General features: G+C 37.8%; 1 protein-coding gene and 1 long non-coding RNA gene across 3 annotated transcripts in view; one reads left to right on the top strand and one right to left on the bottom strand.

The window, feature by feature from the left end:
• Window positions 1-3,222: 3,222 nt before the first annotated feature.
• The window catches only part of SLC43A2 (solute carrier family 43 member 2), a 70,084-nt gene continuing 53,010 nt past the window's right edge, over window positions 3,223-20,296 (bottom strand). For both annotated transcript variants that reach the window (XM_053706233.1, XM_053706234.1), the window contains 5 exons: window positions 9,959-10,094; window positions 7,655-7,787; window positions 6,991-7,064; window positions 6,411-6,534; window positions 3,223-5,553 (listed from right to left, as the gene is read on the bottom strand). In XM_053706233.1, coding sequence (XP_053562208.1) covers window positions 5,392-5,553; window positions 6,411-6,534; window positions 6,991-7,064; window positions 7,655-7,787; window positions 9,959-10,094 — 629 coding nt within the window. In that variant the 3' untranslated portion in view covers window positions 3,223-5,391. The remainder of the gene's footprint in view (window positions 5,554-6,410; window positions 6,535-6,990; window positions 7,065-7,654; window positions 7,788-9,958; window positions 10,095-20,296) is intronic.
• On the top strand, window positions 10,302-17,122 carry LOC128653129 (uncharacterized). Its single transcript, XR_008401335.1, has 3 exons — window positions 10,302-10,359; window positions 14,020-14,084; window positions 17,059-17,122. It is a non-coding gene; the product is annotated as an uncharacterized LOC128653129 (long non-coding RNA).

Below are 20,296 nucleotides of genomic sequence, written 5' to 3'. Positions count from 1 at the left end.
CGACAGGTACAAGTTCTCTCTGTTACAAAACGCTGCATATATCTTTATCCTGATTCTATGTTACTTACCTCAGGAATCAAAGTAACCAACATCTATACATTTGCCTAAATTCCTAACGAAAGGATATGTGAATGGACTTGTATATATTTTATGTTTGCATGTGTGAGTGCGTGAAGAGGATACATATTTATCAGAAGTTATTTCTCGGCTGAAGTTTATTCCTTAACCACCTGTGTGATTATATCTCATCTGATCTGTTCTTTATCATATCTTGTCTTATTAATATTCTGATGCTCATTTACTATCTAATCTGGAAAGACAATTCAGATTAAGACTTTGTGCTTTTATCTATAACAGTAACTCTCACTACTGACTAGTCAGGTTATCAAGACCATATTGCTTGACTATATTCAGGAAAAGAGATACAAACTTAATATTTTCACTGCAACAATATCTGCTACAGCAGATCATCACAGCCTGCCGCTTCCACCTTAAAAACATCGCTAAAATTAGACATTTCCTTACACAAGATACAACCATTTTAATCCACTCTCTCATCCTTTCCCGCCTCGTCTACTGCAACTCCGTCCTCTCTGGTCTACCTAGCTGCTGCATAGCTCCTTTACAAACCATTATGAATGCCTCTGCCAGGCTCATCTTCCTTACTCGTCGCTCTTCATCTGCTGCACCTCTGCCAATCCCTTCACTGGCTTCCTCTTGCCTCTGGGATTAAACATAAAATCCTCACCCTGACATATAAAGCTCTCAACTGCACTGCTCCCCCCTACATCTCAGAACTTGTCTCTAGATACTCTCCCTCCCATCCCCTTCGATCAGCTCAGGATCTCCTCCTCTCCTCCTCTCTTGTTACTTCCTCACATTCCCATTTACAGGACTTCTCCAGACTGGCCCCCATCTTGTGGAATTCCCTGCCTCGCTCCATAAGACTCTCCCCTAGTTTTAACAGCTTCAAGCACTCCTTAAAAACTCTACTATTCAGGGATGCATACAACCAACACTAACCTTTCCTAATTCCATTGCTTTCCCCTTGAACCCCTTAGAATGTAAGCCTATGGGCCCAGCTGTTTACAGATCGCTTCATAAGAGCCGACTACAACAGTGAAACTCTCGGCAGGGCCCTCTACCCACTTGACCCCTACAAAATCTATCCTTAACACTGACTATGTTTACAGTGCTGCGGAATCTGTTGGCGCTCTACAAATACCTGATAATGATAATAATAATAATCTGTCTTTGTACTCTAGAAACTGAATCCACATCTTCAGTGAACTTAGAAACATTATCAAAGTATTATTTTTTATATATATTTTGTTATTGTGGTGTTAACGCTACTGTAATTTAAGGGTTGCCCTAAAAAGCCCTGAATAATACGTTTTTGGGTGGTGGCAGCAAATGTTCATGTTTAGGGAAGTGGAGCTTGGATTTGTGGGTTAATTGGGATACTGTAGTTAACTGGAAACCCTGTGAGGTTAACCCTGTAATGCCCATACTCCCCCTATTGTCACAGCCTGGTAAAGGTAAGCTCTATGTTTTTGGGGCACACAGCAATGCATTATGATAGGTGGACTGGATGAGATATATTATTCTTAAAGGGACAATAAACAACTCTTGTGCTTTGTGCCCAGGCAAACTCTGTAACCTAGGTTTTCAAAATGCTGCTAATTGCCTTAACCAGCTATTTCCAGTTCCAAAATTAGCTTTTTGGCCTCTAGAGAGCATGGGAGAGAACACCATTTTTACACAAAAGCAAGAGGTGTTTAATGTCCTTTTTTAATACATCACTTAAAGGGACATTCTGGTCCAAATTTAAAAATGTGCATAGATGAATTACACCTTTGAAAAAAAACCAAAACATATTTGCAATATACAGGTATTAGCAAAAATGCTTCTAGTAAACGTTATTACTGTTTTAGTGTTAGCATTTTTCTCTGCATGTGCATGTGAAGCATAGCTAGATATTCTCAATGCACCAGCATTTTAAATACTGCCGCTGCTAAGAGAGCCAGTGGGGCTTGTATCATGTCAGCAATAAAAAAATGTAGTCATTGCCATATGATACAAGCACCTTAGGCTCTCTGAGCAAGTGCTCTGTTTAAAATGCTGGTGCACGGTGCATACTTAAATACACTTTTGAAACAGCTATAGCTTTTATTAGAAGCATTTTTGCTATACTGAAATGCATCCACATGGATTCCAGTTTTGGCAAGAATGTCCCTTTAAACATTAATTTAAACCACACTACCTAGAGCAATACAGTGTTACATAATACTGATAGAAGTGTGTTGGAATTTAATGTAGTGTTTGAAAATATCCACAAAACCAAAGTACCATGGTTGCCTGGGATTTAAATTTCTAAAGCTTGCGGAGCCCCATCTACCTAATGCCATAAGTCATGATCTTGTAGCTCTGGTCTGTGAATTACATGCGGCCTTATGAGATATGTAGTTCCCATTATGTCACATACAATTCAAAGTGCAGTGCCGTCAGCTGCAGGGACCCAGCTGGAAATGTCGTGGGGTCACTGCTTGCTATCCAAAGTAAATTATATACATTTTTGCCATTGGAAGGGCTAAACTGCTTCTACCGGTGTGCTATACAGCAGAGATTTAACCCCTTGATTGTAACTGTGTATCTATGGTAATTAAGCAGTTAATTCACCTCTACATTTCTGTCAATCAAGCAATTAAATATCCTCTCTAGGTGTGATATATTAGTAATTTAACCTCTTGATTGTCCTGTGTGCCCCTGGTAACCAAGTGGTTACATTTCTGATTTAGATGTGGATTGACCACTTGAATAATATATGGTTTGATGGAAATTATGTTAAGAACACTTCAATTTATTACAAGTATTTGATTTTTTAAAACAGTTTATTTAAATAAATCACTTAAGTGTGCAGTTTTGAAATATCCCAGTGTTATTTTAGAAGTTTCTAATACAAGGAACTCAGCCCAGCTGAACAATATAGTTTTCATGTGTTTTGTATAAATTCAGAAATGACAGTATTTAGAAAATAATATTTAGTTATTGCAATAATATGCTACAGTTAATCTAACACAGAAATACGGTGAGACTGAATAGGGTTAATGTCAAAAGTCTGTTTTTCTCAGTAGGTTAAAAAAATGATCTATTGTTATCCCATCCTGAAAAAGTATACATGAATCATTTAATAACATAGAAACATAATGGTAAACACAACAATAAGATGTAAAAAGAATTTATTTTTAAAAGTACCAGCAAACACTGTATGTAGAATGTACAGGCACAATAAAACCTTACCCAGAAGAGCTTACAATCTTTTTTTTTTGCACCTGAGGCACTGATAGATACAGTGACTTGACTAAGATTGCACAGCTAGCAGTGGGGATTCCATAGTTATTGTGTTTCCTCACAACGACAACTTGTATCTGAAGGACAGATTATTTTTTATATTGCTCTTGTGCTAAATTTACCCATGATCCCTAATAAATACCCAAGTTGGCATATTGGCGTATCGAATACGCACATATAGTCCATTTCTTGCAAGGCCACACCTATAAAGTCTCCTAGTATTGGGGCGTAGCTTGTCTACAAACAGAATGTTAACATGTATTTGAAAAATGTATGTTAGATGTTAGAACGCCATTCTTTAGCTAGATAATGATCTAACTTTATGACAGGAGTGTTAGAAAAAAGACTGATTTAGACTTTTTCAGTCTGCACTTTCACAGAAAGGGGTGATGTTAGTATTGTGGTGCAGGTTTTGACTTTAATTGCACATAATGTGTTTAAATAGTCAATTCCTGAGGTTGATAAACAGGTGACTACTTAAAAGGTCATCCACACCCTACCTGGCCAATGGCTATGAAATCACAGGTATAATCAGAGTGCACTGGAGTGAGGTAAATTAATCCCTAAACATAAGGTTTGTTTAAAAAGGATAATGTGCTGTAGCAGCAGGGATATTAAAAATACTGCACGTATACTTTTAGAACTAGATAATGAGGCAATAAATCTTTAAGAAGCATGGAAATACATCTCCAAAAACAGAAAACTAAAAAAATATAAAAATAGAACATAGAGGAATGCAGAACACCATGGGCAAAAAATCAGTGCAGAAAATATGACTTTCTGTCTAATTTTACTGATCTGGTTAGGAAAAAAGTGACAATAATTCTCAGCACCCCCACCAAACAGATTGAACTATTAAAAAAAAGATATGCATCAATATAAAAAACCATGCACAAATGGACATAACATAACACTCTATTAGTCTTTTATATCAAATAGTTTCAAATAAAACAGGTATTGCTTAGAATTAGAATCAGGAGTCCTGCTATCCTGAAGTATTGATGGCACAATAACACACAAAGCCTCTGCTATAGAAATTAACTGCTGCCAGGTGAGTGTATGGGAAACTCACTGGGTTTCACTTAGTCTTCACATATAGGTTGTAATGTTATCCCTTTTGTACTGATCTCATCTTTCACTATGTTTACTACTCTTAAGGAGTAGCAAGTTATGTGCAAACAGATCCCAAGAAAAGGTGCAAGTTCTCTGTAAAATTAATGCTATGCAACTGTCACGAGATGGGACCAAACACACAGTGTGTCCAGGTAGCAAATGAAACGCATATAGCTTTTTGGCATAGTCCTTGAAGCATTTTATCACAGGCCATCCAGGAACTCAGATCTCACTGCCATGCTTCTACATAGAAGATTTGTGTCCAAACCTGGTTTAATCAAACATGGGCTTCTTTGTCACCCTAAAGAACCCAGAATGCAAATACCTGACACCTCTTCTGGGAGGAAAGAGGTTTTTAGAACCATGGCATTGCCATGCTTATAAGATAATGCCATGATAAACAGAAATATAATTCTTGCCGAGCACCTATTAATCTCAGCTTAGTGATCTCTGCAATACATCATTTCCAGCTCTGCCACATGCTCATACAATAGTCAAATCACATCTCCAAGGGTTTTTGTTGCAAAGTGCATCCCTTTTAAGTATCTCCAGGGGGAGAAATCTCCAGATCCGGGACAAGTCTTAAGTATTCAGATAGAATTCACACAACTTGAAATTTCTAGGATTTAGCTTATCTCAATTTTCAGGAAATCTTTCAATTTCCTTTAAAAGGTATTGATATGTTACGTTGATTAGGTTATTCTACCATTTTCCAGACTCTACGTAACAACATACAGTAGGCTAGCGAAATATGTTGTTAGCTTGATTTACTATGAAAGGTTGGTGCAAGGATGAAACTTCAAGGAGGTTAACATTTGTTTTGAAATAGTGACTTGTTAAGCCGGAACAGAATCTTCCCAGACAGCAAATGGTGAGGAACATAGTAGGCATTACATGTCAATCCACAACATGGCATTTTTGTTTTGTCTACACAAAGGCTTCATGATCAGGAGTGCCATTAATTTTCAAGTACAGCTTAGAATCTTCAAGCTTTTGTTTCCTTTGTCGCTCCAGGCTTCGCTTGTAGAATATGAGGTAGAGTGGGAGACAGAATCCGAACATACTTACTCCCAATAACCCAACATTAACCTGTAATAAGAAAAGGATACTGGCATCACTACACAGAATAGTTAAAAATATTGCCCAAAGCTGATCAAGCAATGGAACCCTTTAATCTCATTCAAAGTATTTAGCAAACTCCAGGACCCCAAAACAGCCACCCAGGAACTAGTTTTCACACACCTAGAAATAATAATAATAAAAAAAGAGTGGCAACTTCTCTGTAGAACCACACACAAACCCAAATATGCTTGAACTCTTACACAAGACTATACAACTATAACTGTTGTCTTATTGCCCCACATATATCACTTATACACTTTAGGGCAGTATTTTTGTCCTTGTTACAGAGAATGAACATAATGGTTAAAGTGCCATAAAACATATTGAGATCTGTACATATCCTAAAAGGGCTTATTAAGTAAAAATAGTTTGCATAAAAAATGTTTAAAAATTGCTGGCAAGTATTTTAAAATAATTTTAAAAAATAAGCAAAATTAGTAACATAGCCATGCTGTCTGGGTTAGTCTGATCCCCCCCCCCTTATCAGTATTTAGCATCAGAAACACAGGTATTGTATTGCTACTAGGCATGCTCCAGCAGAATAGTAAGAAGTGTTAATGTCTTGCATTATACCAAAGCAAAGGTGGATATAGTTACAGCCATAAAAGGAATTGTGTGTGGGAGGGGGGGAGTTAGAGCTGTACAATTCAGAAACTTAAAAATGAAAGGGTTAATGGCGAGGCACTGCAGTATAAATTTGCAGGTAAAGTCATTAAAGAACATATTATATTTTGTCTCTATCCCAACTTGTTTTATGTCCCTTTAAGGAACACTAGTTAAGAAAGTTGAAACATAAACAAAAATGGTCAAAATGTCTTCCTTACCCAAAGTGGATCTCCATTTAAGGGTCCCATCATAGCCAAGAAAAGAGGTTGTTGCAGGAGTGCAAAAAGAGCACTAATAAGAGACTGCAGTCCTGTCAAACTGCCAAAATGTGATGAAGGATATCTGTAAAGAGAAAGTATTGTGTCAGGTGTAAGTTCAGTAGAATAAGCCAGGTCTGTACACTTCCCATCTTGCAAGCCCCTATTGCTGGGCTGCCCACAATGATAGTTCAGTTGTGCTTTCTGTTATTTAAAGGGACATGAAATCGAAATTTTTTTCTTTCATGATTCATGATGCAATTTTAAGCAACTTTCTAATTTACACCAATTATCACATTTTATTGGTTCTCTATGTAACTTTATTTGAAAAAGCAGGAATGTAAGCTTAGGAGCCGGCCCATTTTTTTTGTTCAGCACCTGGGTAGTGCTTGCTGATTGGTGGCTAAATGTAGTAAGTGGCAAAAAATTGCATGGACTATCCGAATCATTAAACAAAACATTTGGGTTTCCTATCCCTTTAATTTCCAAAACACTGTTACTTCAGTTTAAAGAATAATCATCTATCGTATCCAATACTTACACAGCAGCATAGAGGCCTCCCACAGCAGAATGAATAAAACCTCTGACTATTGTGTGCAAAATGAAGGAGAGTATCTGCAAAATAATGAAATGTCCCATCATTACAATGTATAGCTACAATTATATACTTCTTTACATATGAAAACAAAGACTGATTACAACAAATAAGCTTATTTTGAAATCTGCTTTATACATGATCTCCTGTTCATTATGTTAGTTAATTCTGCTTGCTATATGTATGTAGCACTATTTTGCTGCGACATTATTCACATCTAAGCTATCTTGGAACATTTTCTATAATTGTATAATGCTACATACACATTATTGTGGTTGACAATCATTTATTAACTGAATAGTCAATAATTGACAGGACTGAACACCTAAACTTTCAAAATTTGGAACCTATTAACACAAGAAGATGTAAAAAAAATGTTAATGTAACAAAAAAGTTAAACAAAATTAAATAAAGGTGATGTGTTTACTACTGCAAATATGAATGGAGGCATAATTCAATAATTCAACTATGCAAAATATGAGCGCTAAATAAATGTCAAGGTAAAGTAATTGACGTTACACACAAAAATGATTACAGTATCTTTATTTTAATACAAGTATATTAGATAAAAAAGAAACGCTGTCACTTTCCCTCCTAGATTCCAACGTACCTGTAGGGGGAGGTTATTAACAAGACATGTGACTCCGAATCCCACAAGTAACAAGTTGGTAAAGGCAAAAGCCCTGGTAGCATTTGTGATCTTCTGAATCTGACGATCTCTTCTCTTTTTTTTCTTGCCATCTCTGGAAAGCACAGGAATTTATTAACAGGGCTGAAAATTTCCACTAGTGCTAGAATAATACAACTCTATAGCAGACACATATAAATAAAGCTTGAAACAAAAAAAAAAAAGCAATAGGAAAATGTTCAAATGCATTAGAGAATGTTCTTATTGCACTATTGCCCATGTGTTTAACCTTAGCAAGGGTTAAGCATATAGTGAAAGTCAGTTCTGCAGTGGCAATGCATACATATGCTACTTGTGATTGGTTAAGCAGCAGTGTTAAGCTCAGGAGGAACAGTGTACTGCAGGAAAAGGCTTTAACTACGTGTATATGCACATATTATTATTGCAGTTAATGACTTCCTCCCTCCTCTGATAGTTTTTTAACACATGTAGATTTTAGAAAGTAAGAACTATTAATTGTGATAATACAGAAATTAAATTCTGTGTGCATTAAATGTCCTCTAAGGAAACAAATAAATGGCTTGGTAATCCGCTATTAAAATAATGGCTATTAAATATAGATGCTTCACCTATAACTATCTATCTATTTAGACTATAATATATATATATATATATATATATATATATATATATATATATATATATATATATATATATATATATATATATATGCAGAAATGATGGAGACCACACTCATAGGACTTTAAACATACACCTCAGTGATATTTAATAACTTGTAACGTTTCGGGGTCTCCCCCTTTGTCAAACATGAAAATCACAATACACATACCTCAATAAATACCCCATACCCGAACACCAGCATCCAGATCTGCCCGCTGTGACTTCTGGTAGCGTCTGCCAAGCGCAACTGCGCATGCACCGGGCGGCACTAAGGAAGCCCATACGGGCCAACTGTAAAAGAATCCCTAAAGGACTCAACACACATTTTGATTTGCAATGCTTTTTATAGTATGTATGATATGGATATAACATGGTTTTTTCTAATAGGCTTAAGATTTGTTTTCTGTAATATGCTTATGACATGTCCAATATATTTGTTTCTTTTTGCAGTGAAATAACAATAGCAGAAATTTGTGCTTAAGCTGTTTAGTAATTTATCAGTTTAATGTTTCATAGTACAGCACAGTCCTATTTAGTGCTGATCAATAGTGTATATATGAACTGATAGTGCTAGAAAATAGTGCATAATTGGATCTACATAGTCATATTCCTCTGATTTGCTGATAGATATGATGGTTATATATAGCGAGTTCAAGTATATATGCCTGTCACTGTATGCCGTATTATTTTGACCCCATTTTATGCCTTAAATATGAACATGGAGACTTATAGAAAGAATGGATAAAGTCCATAACAGAAGGTTAACTACGTGTATATAATGTGTTGATCAAAGTAGAGACATAGGGTACAGAGTATATCAGGTTAGATAGTTAGGCTGTTCTGTTTTACTTAAGAATCTTTGTTTACGACCGTTGCTTAGTTATGGTCTTGTTTCTCACTTTTTACTTTTACAGTTGGCCCGTATGGGCTTCCTTAGTGCCGCCCGGTGCATGCGCAGTTGCGCTTGGCAGACGCTACCAGAAGTCACAGCGGGCAGATCTGGATGCTGGTGTTCGGGTATGGGGTATTTATTGAGGTATGTGTATTGTGATTTTCATGTTTGACAAAGGGGGAGACCCCGAAACGTTACAAGTTATTAAATATCACTGAGGTGTATGTTTAAAGTCGTACGAGAGTGCTTGGTGATAAACATTTGTGTATATATATATATACACACACACACACACACACACACACACACACACACACACATACATACATACATACACACACATATATATATATATATATATATATATATATATATATATATATATGGTATACATATATAGATAGGGTGTTTAAGCAGAATGTGCAGTGACAAAGATTAGCAGGTAAGGGTTTAAGAAAACCAGATAAATAGCTCATAAAAATAATACAATAATTAACTACATAGTCCGTTTTACCACCTACATTGCAAATATAAGGGTTGCACTTCAGCTAACGTGTACGAAAGTAGGAAAATATTAACTGTAATTCACAAGATCGGTTTAGGATAAGCAACATTCAGGCTTCAATAATGCTGTATAATTAAGTACATGGGTATCGTGAGATTGCTTGATTGCTAAATGTTGTGTAAATATAAGTTCTGCTCAGATCACGTACGGGTTAGTGTCTTTTTCATCCTCCTCGTTGCCATCGTCACAATCCTTTAGTTTCCAGTCCATAATGTAGCCAATGACTGGGGCAGTGAGCAGACATAGCAGCTGCAACACTCCAAATATAGATGTATAAAGGCCAACTGCAAAGAAAGCAAATAACGTATGACTTTCAGTTGCTTTTATATACAATCTATAATTTTTACAGGACTATTTAAATAACTTAAAAAAAAACAACTTTAAAATAAATAAAAATATGTCTATTAAAGTCAAACATCACTAAATGGTGGCTTATGTTGCATATAACTGAGGTCACAACAGAGGGAGAGTGTGTTCTTTTTGTGACTAACATAAGGTTGTACAACTGCAAAAATTGTTCCACGTCATTTGATGGAGGCCGCATCTGAGGTAAATTATTTTATTGTATTAAGCAAAAAAATGTCAAGAAGTATATACCTGAAACTGACTGTGTCACTAATACTGCACAAACTGACTCACTATTACTGCACAAACTGACTGTGTCACTATTACTGCACAAACTGACTGTGTCACAAATACTGCACAAACTGACTGTGTCACTATTAATGCACAAACTGACTGTGTCACTATTAATGCACAAACTGACTGTGTCACTATTAGTGCACAAACTGACTGTGTCACTATTAGTGCACAAATTGACTGTGTCACTATTACTACACAAACTTTACAAATTAGAACTGAATATTTATGGTAGACAAAAGAAAAACACACCAATATATGATCACATATCCATGCTTTCCTGTGCGTCTGGCACCAATGAGTAAATAACTGAAGGGACATGAAACCTCAAATGTTTCTTTCATGATTCAGACAGAGAGGCCTATTTAACAAATGTCTGTCGGACCTGATCCGACAGTGTGGATCAGGTCCGACAGACATAGCTGAATGCGGAGAGCAATACGCTCTCCGTATTCAGCATTGCACCAGCAGCTCACAAAAGCTGCTGGTGCAACGCCGCCCCCTGCAGACTCGCGGCCAATCGTCCGCCAGCAAGGGGGTGTCAATCAACCCGATCGTACTCGATCGGGTTGAATTGCGGCGATTCCTGTCCGCCTCATCAGAGCAGGCTGTCAGGGTTATGAAGCAGCGGTCTTTAGACCGCTGCTTCAAAACTGGTGTTTCTGGCGAGTCTGAAGACTCGCCAGAAACACAGTCCTTCAAGCTCCATACGGAGCTTGATAAATGGGCCTTAGAGCATACAGTTTTTAAAAATAGTTCCTAATTTACTTCTAGTATCACATTTGTTTAGTTCTCACTGTATTCTTTGTATAAGAGCATACCTAGGTAGGTAGCATGCACGTGTCTGAAGCTCTACATGTATAACATTTTTAAACGTATTCTTGCAAAACTGCTTCCACATAGTGTCATGTATCTAAATCATGACAGAAAAAAAATTGTGTTTCATGTTCCGCAGGTTTTTAAAAAAACTTATGAGGCAAATATAAGCTAAAATTGGTGGAGGTGGTGATTTTGGCAACAGAGTTCTCAGTGCCTAGGGCAGCACAAAACCTAAATATGTCCCTGGACAAAACCAACAATATCAATTAATGACTTATACAATTAACAGTCTCATATTATTTTTGCACTGTTTATGGGGCAGAATTATCATTGTCTGGAGGACATGATACACTGTAGCGTATTATGTCCACCAGAAATAGCAGCATATGCTGTCGGCATTTAACATTGAACAAGCAGCAGGGGGTGTCAATCAGCCTGATCGTATAGGATCAGGAGAATTGATGTCCGCCGCCTCATAGGTGACGGACCAGTTAAGGAGCAGCGGTCTTAAGGCCGCTGCTTCTTAACTCCTGTTTCCGGCGGGGCATCAGGGACCGTTCGGCCCTTAATAAATCGTCCCCTATATCTTTTAATATAATTTTTTAAACATCCAAATTCTTAATTGCAACCATAAACAAGCATTCTGATGATCTATTTAATTTTATAAGTGTTGTAGTTTAAATTTGTGATCTGTGCTATATTTTAACTTTTTAATTAAACCTGGAAACCACCATGCTTACTAAATTGTTTTCTGATGCATTAGAATACCATTGAATACAATGCAAATTATTGCTGGAGTTAACACAGTGCCAAGTCGCAGGGAAACCGCATGATAAGGTGTTTTCAAGTGTCTAATTGGAATAGCAGTGACTCTGAACACCCCTGTCCTATATATTAGATAGCTTTTTTTTCTAATGGATTGGAATAGATCCATTATAAAGCAAAAAAAAAGTAGTAGTAAAAACATAATTCTTTATTAAAGTATATGTACTTCTGAAATAAAGATGAATTACCAGTGAGCAAAATTGATTCATTTGAGACTTTAGTGCAACATAAATATGTTCCTCATCAATAAATGCATAGAAGTTGTATTTTATTATCATTACTATTATTATTATTATTATTATTATTATTATTATTATTAAAAGGGTGTGCTGCAATAATATGAACCCTGGCTTTGGAAGTAATGTTTCTGTAAGCTTACCCGTGTGCATCACTGTGTGCAGAAAACAAGGCAGCATGTGACCGCAAGGAGGCAATAACAAGAAACCGTTAGCACATTCAGTTGCCAGGACAAACAGACCACATTAAGGATGACTAAAGCAAGCGAATACCATTTCATAAAGCAAGAAATGATGTCTTGTGATTGACAAGTGTGTCAGCTGAATGTGCAGGTATGGAAGCTTAGTGGAGAGCGAAACTTTAAGAAAATAATAATGATGTGATGATGAAACTGGACAAGTAGTAATCTTGTCAAGGAAAAAAGCCTTCTTTTCTCAGAAACACTGTAATTTGTAAGATATAAATTACAAGCACTTGAAATGCTTATATATGTTCATTTAAACTTTTCTTTTTATAGTTTGTAATAAAATGTAATGCATTTTGTTTTAAATACACTTTCAAGACAGAGACTTTAAAAGTCATTCCTTGTATTCCTGAAAGATTTGGAGGTCTTGAGAGCTCTGTGAATACATCTTAATAAATGTTAAAGGTATCACAATCTACTAAACAAAATGGTGTCTGGTATCAGTTGCATTTGCTATTGTGTAAATACTAGAAAACCTCAGCCCTTCATTATAACTTGCCCACCCTAGCTCCTATCAGCCTCACTATTTATCATCGTATTTAATTTTACCTTTCCAAAGTGACACTCTGGGCCTCATTCATTAAAGCTCTCTGATCTGGCGAGATTCTATAAGATGTCTTGTCAGTATCACAAAGCACCTTGGGGATTGTGTTAAAGGCAATTTTTAGCAGAAATGTGTAACTCATTTATAGGGGTCCATTTATTAAGCAGCGGATGCTGCTTCGGGGGCCCCATTGTTTCTGGTCTGCCTGAAACAGAATTTAAGAAGCCGTGGTCATAGCTCCTTAACTTCTGCGCCACCTTTTCGGTGGCGGACTGTAATCATCCCGATACAATCGGGATGATTGATGGCTACAGCTAGTGGCCGATTGGCCTCCAGTGACAGGGTGCGGCATTGCACAAGCATTTCACCAGCGAATCATGTCCACTCGCCTCTTAATAAATCTACCCCATGGGAGCTTCCTAATATTCTTTATGTGACAGCAAGACGTTAAGATTACAATAGAGTGCTGAGTAAAATAAGCTGATGACTTCACACCATGTTAGTAATTTTTTTGAGAATCGCGCCCTATGGCAGAAATGAGCTGTTCTGTTAACTCCACTGTTTGTAAATAGATTTACAAGTTAGTAATCTGTTTTCCTTCTTGGGTGACTAACTCTTAGATAATAGAGTTGTTTATACCTTGCAGTGCATTTTACTAATTTAAACAAGTAATAATTATTATTAGTGTGAACAGATTCCTTAATCGTAAGCATGCAAAAAATTCAAAGCACGTTCCTTCGGTGAAGCGCATATTTTAAAGGTATAATTCAGATCTGAGCATTATTTACACACTATCACCCAGTGTGTCTATTCATAACTTTTAATGAACCAATAAAACAATACATTTTTAAATTATACCTGAATGGTTTTATTAAATTATCTAAAATATTGTTTCATGCAGCTACACGTGTTAGTTGATCACACAAAAAGGAGATGACAACATCAAGGAGGAGGCTGAAATTAAAGGTAAAGTATTTGCTATGTTTCATATACCGTATATGAACACATTGTCTAGGTATGACTACACTGCACACTTACAAACATAGGCATTGTATGTATCATTATTGAATGTCTGTTTATGTTTAATGCTATTTTACCCTTATTTTTTATTTATCTGTAGCAGTATCATTAAAAAGCACTAATGCCATGTTAATATCCCCAGCAAATAAAAATATTAGTCCCTGAAAATGTGCTGATGACTTGCCCATGCCTTAATGACACCTGATTTGTAAGATTTCTCAGCTGTTACTCAAGTTGTCCAATTCATGGTGTGACGGGCAACGAGTTACCCTCCATTTACAGCACTGGAACCCTTTACTAGGTCACAGGATGCCTATAAATTATGTCTGGCCTATAGCAATTTGTCTGGGGACAACTACATTATGTGTGAGAAGAGAAAAATCTAGATCAGGTGTTTAGAGAGGATAAAATACATTAAAGGGACAGTCAAGTATAAATTAAACTTTCATTATTCAGATAGGACTTTTAATTTTAATTGACTTTCCAATTTACTTTTATCATTAAATTTGCTTTTTTCTCTTGGTATTCTTAGTTTAAACTAAACATAGGTAGGCTCATATGCTAATTTCTAAGCCTTTGAGGGCTGCCTCTTATCACATGCTTTTTAAATCTCTTTTCAACACAAAGAGACAGAAAGTACACGTGGGCCATATAGATAACACTGTGTTCAGGCACAGAAAGTTATTTAAGATCTAGCACAAAACAATGCTAAATTTAAGACAATAGATAATAAACAGTCACAGTCATGTGATCAGGGGGCTGGAAGAAGGTTCCTAGATACAAGGTAATCACAGAGGTAAAAAGTATATTAATACAACTGTGTTAGTTATGCAAAACCGGGGAATGGGTAATAAAGGGATTATCTATCTTTTAAAACAATAACAATTCTATGGTTGACTGTCCCTTTAAATCTGTGTTCTGAAGGGAAGCCCTTGAAATCAATCACTGGTGCCTGTATGCTCCTATGCTGCTTTCCTTCCAACTATAAGAGACATAAAACCCCCACATTTTTCTTTCAAGATTCAGATAGAGCCTTGAAAGCTCAGGAGAGTGCACGTGTATTCAGCACTATATGGCAGCATTTTTTCTGCCATGTAGTGCTCTAGTCATTTGTACGCTACCTACCTAGGTATCTTTTCAACAAAGCATACCATGAGAACAAATCAAATTTGATAATAGAAGTAAATTGGAAACTTTTTTAAATTGTATACTCAATCACAAAAAAAAATAGGGTTTCCATTCCCACTAGTCTGTGCGTCTGAGGAATAAGAAACAGACACGGGGCGCAATTACATATACGGCGCAAGTTTTGGCGCAAGTGTGGGAACCCGCGCCGCCTGTAATTTCACCTTGCACATCGGGGTATTACATATACTGCGCTGTTAGATGCTAAACTGGCTTTAGTAGGACAAACTGGCGATCTTCTGAAATGTGCGCAAATACACATTTTAGTAGTCGCAAGTAACTTACGCCAGTATTTTGTCCACGGAAAGTGTCAATAAAGAGTAGTTTTATGCAAATTAGGCTAACACTCGTAAAAATGGACAGATTTCAAATAAAAATGTGACACGTAATTACGCTAGTCAAAATTCATATATAAACCCATGCACAGCCGCCATTTTCTTCAGTGTGTTTGGATTGTTCGTTGAGCTACAACACACTACACTGGAGTGGAGGATTAGTGAGAGTAGAGAGAGGCGCAAACAGAGGCGTTAGTTAGACCGCATTGTTGTTTGATTAAGCTTGTACACTTACACATATTTTTACATATTGGACACATATTTTGCATACATACATATACAAATACACCACAATTTTTTTTCTAACACCTCACACATTTTATTTGATTTTTACAGTGTGATGGACTGAGTGTTTAGTTGTGATTGTGTGTGATTGAACTAGGAGTGTGAGTGTGTGTAGTGTGATTTAGTGTGAGGATGGCAGGGAGAGGTAGGGAGGAGGGGAGAGGAATGGCAGGGAGAGGAGTATTGGAGAGGACAGGAGGAGCAGTGGGCCCCCCCGTCAGGGAGTAAGTGAAGTGGGGAGAGGGAAAGCTAGAAGGGATGATGGGAGGAGAGATGCCCGAGAGCCCCAGAGAGCAGGCACATCTAGGAGAGGGATAGAGGGTACCCATGGGGACAGAAGGGGGGAGGAGGGAGAGGATAGGGAGGAACCCACACCAGGGACAACACAGGGAGGAAGCCAAGTGTCCATGGAGGATGAGAGGCTGAGATGTCCCAACTTCTCATTTGATGAAAATATTGTCCTTGTCCAGGCTATCATGGACAATTACAGTGACCTCTGGCAGGAGAAGGGCAAAGGCATTGCCAAAAGGAGAAAAATGGCAGGGTTGGCAGTAGAGACTGTTGAGGGCCTAAAAAAGTGGTGGAATGACTGCAAGAGACGGGTCAAAGAAAAGATGGGGCAGGAAGCTATGCACCAGAGGGGGACAGGCAGTGGTCTATCCCTGGATATTGAGTATAACACCTGGCAGGAGATGATACGCAGGTCCCTGAGTATCACAGCAGTCCGTGGACTTCCAGGGGCTCGTGACTCAGGGGCTGAAACCACAGCACATCATGCTGGTGAGTAACATCCCACACACCAGTATTATATGTATTTGAGATATAACATCCTTTAATATCACACATTCATGTACACAATGAGGAGCATGGTATTTGGCCTACTAACAAACACATCTACAATTATACTTGACATTACTGCTACTTAACACAATGCAATTCATGATATGTGGTGGAATAGTGCAATACTAACATGTCTCAGAATAACACAGGACACATGTTATAGAGTTTGACATGAGAATCAGTATAGGCCCTAGCATGTATCAATGTATATTGTATGCCCACGTGGACATATATTTGACTGTACTAATCCCTCTCATCCTTTGACTCCTTCACAGAACCTCCTGTCACGAGGATACAAACATCCATGCCACCACCACCACCACCACCACCAGTCTTCAGGCAACCGCAAGAACAGTATGCTCCCAGGCATGAGCATGGTTGGATGGCTTCAGTTGAGGACCCGGGAGTGATGCCATTACCATTGCCATATGACCCCGGGCAAGATTCCTGGCCAGAGGAATATCCTCCCTTTTGAGGGGGAGTCAAGACAGCCAAGACAGCCACAAAGGGTCCATGTATTTACCCCCCACAACACAATCTCATGGCAGTCAGGGATTTTACCCACAGACAATGTCACAGGAAGTGCCAATTGGACAGGCTGAGTGGTCACACACTGGTCATCAGTGGGACTATCAACCAACCATGAGAGCTCCACCATCCTCATCAATTGGACGAGCTTCACCATCCTCATCAATTGGACGAGCTCCACCATCCTCATCAATTGGACGAGCTCCACCATCATCATCATCAATTGGACGAGCTCCAACATCTGCAGATGGAAATATAGCAGAATCTACAGCTGCACCTCAAGCACCATCAAATGCAGGTGACCCTGCCCCACATGAACCAGCAGTTGAAGCTGACCCTGCCCCACATGAACCAGCAGTTGAAGCTGACCCTGCACCTCAAGCAAACGCAGATGCAGGTGACCCTGCCCAACAAACACCTAGAAGCCCTGCTGCTCAAGTGCCTGTGGATGCATTGTATTCTCCCCTGGGTGAGGAATACATTGCACTCCAGAGGAGGCTCATAACAAGCACTGAGAGCATACAAAGAGGCCAAGAGAGGTTCTTCTGGAACCATGAAAGGTTCATCAGCAGCCAAGAGAGGATACAACAACGTAGCATAGAGCTACAGAGGGACATGGCAGCATCGTTACGTGTAAGTGTTCATAACCAGTCACAGATGATGCAAATTCCGTCTGATATGCAGATGGACAATAGATGGAGAGAACAAAATCAACTCTTTGGTTGGTTGAGCACTTTACACACCAGCAGGACACTGCCTCCAGCCTATCATCTGTGGCCAGCACACCAGCAGAAACACCAGAATCTTCTCAAACCAGGAGAACAAGGAAATCCACTACAGTCACCTCAGCTCCATCACCCAAGAAGCCAAAAAAGAATTATTCTTAAAGTTCACCATATATCTTGTCCTCTGTTATTTACCATATAATTGTCATCCACATCCATGTGAGGTGTGTTTAAGTACACTAATATTGTTAAAACATATAATATGACCTGTGTGGAAATGGCAATAAAAACAATATATCATGTTTATGACATATTCTTGTACTATAACTCACATCCACAGTTTATAAAGGGTACATATATTAATATTCACTTCTAAGATGCATATAAATGTATCTCACATCCAATATAAATTGACATATGGGTATATATAATAGTGATGTTACTGATAGGGTGTGCATTATCAGGTATTTTAAGGCTGCTGGTGAGAGGTTGTGTTGTCTGTGATTGGTTTGACACAATTGCAAAGAGGCGGCCTTCAAGAAGGTCTTAGAAATTATCATATGAGCCATCCTAGGTTTAGCTTTCAACTAAGAATACCAAAAGAACAAAGGAAGTGTTAGAATTAAATTAGAAAGTTGTTTGAAATAACATGCCCTATTTGAAACAAGAAAGTTTTCTTTGGACTTGACTGTTCCTTTATATATTTTGGCATCAATGCCAAGCTGTGCTAACATTAAAATAAATTACACTCCAGTGGGTTCTAAAGAGATGAAGGTAATACAATTATGATTTCCCATTGTTCTCTCCTCCAAGTATTGTTGATTGTTTTGAGAACAAATTTAAAGTAAATAAGCAAGTATATGTCCACAATGTGATAAAGTGATGAGATCTGATTCTAGCTACAAGCTCAATCCATTTGATTAGGTTGTGGCTTCAAACAACAAAATCAGCTATTTCAAATACACAAATAAACCTTTAAAAAATAATATCATAGTATAATGTCCCTTTAACCTTGAGATGCTGCTTAAATGTATGTGTTTGTTAAGGTTTCCAGGGAGTTACGTTGCTTTTTTAGTCAGTGCAAGGGTTGCTGCGCCTGCAATATGTGGCGAGATGAGAATGGAGTAGATTTTAAGAATTCTGTGCGCGTAAGCCTTACGCTGTATATTGGATACAAAATTGCGCGGCTGTTCTAGGTTAGTCTATGGGGATAAAAAAATACGACTGAAGGGTGAAATATACGCGCGTAACTTGTATGCTACGCCGTATATGTAATACCAAAATCGTGTAAAATCTGGTGGCGGAGGATTTTGCGGGTGACGCTGCATTTGTAATGGAGCAAACTATCTTTAACACTGAACAGACTTGTATTTCTTGTAACCTATTTCTCTTTATTGATAGTTTTCCATCGCTGAAAATACATATAATTGTATTACTGTGTCTGTTTACCGTAATTAATTTAATTGCTTGTTTGAAGCATCCCTAGTAACTGGCAGCCTCCATTTAAAGCTTTATATTCCAGTTATTGCTGCAGGGGTCTGGACACCTTTCTATGTGTGTTGTATAACAGTTTATCTCCTCCTCTACACTCACATGAGCCTCATGCCTACAAGGCTCTCAAAACAGAACTCTCAGCCCATCCGCTCGTCACCCTTCATAAAGCAGGCTCAGACTGGATTATTCACACTGAACTCCTGGCAGAGGCTGTTTGGCAGTCTAGGATGTTCACATCTGAGGTAAACAGCGTATGAATCATAACACTTGCTAAAAAGATTATCTACATTAAGGGACAGAGAAGCTGTTCATTTTGTAGGTGATTTAAAGTGCTTACAAAAGACTAAGCAAAGGGAATAACCCCATAACTGATTAAAGCAATAGGAATATACCGCAAGCTGCTGCAGCAATGCTTATTTGCCCTTATTTTGTATCCATGTGTTGCAGTATAGTTTGCTTCCGTACTGATAAAAACGCAGTTATCTGAACATAGTTTATCACATGATTAATAAAGTTAGCCGAGGGATATTCCTACCTTAGTACTGCTCACAAAATAACAACATCATTTCATTTATTTATTGGATCAAAATTAAAGGGATACTAAACCCATTTTTTTTGTTTCATGATTCAGATAGAGCATGCAATTTTAAACATCTTTCTAATTTACTCTTGTAAAGAAGGAATGTAAGCTTAGGAGCTTGCTGATTTGTGGCTACATTTACCTACCAGTCTGCATGTGCTACCCAGGTGCTGAACCAAAAATGGT

This window comes from Bombina bombina, chromosome 3 (assembly GCF_027579735.1).
Source record: "Bombina bombina isolate aBomBom1 chromosome 3, aBomBom1.pri, whole genome shotgun sequence".
In the NCBI taxonomy this organism is placed as follows: Eukaryota; Metazoa; Chordata; class Amphibia; order Anura; family Bombinatoridae; genus Bombina; species Bombina bombina.
Note: the sequence above shows the minus strand (reverse complement) of the source record. Positions and strands in the feature narration are given on the sequence as shown.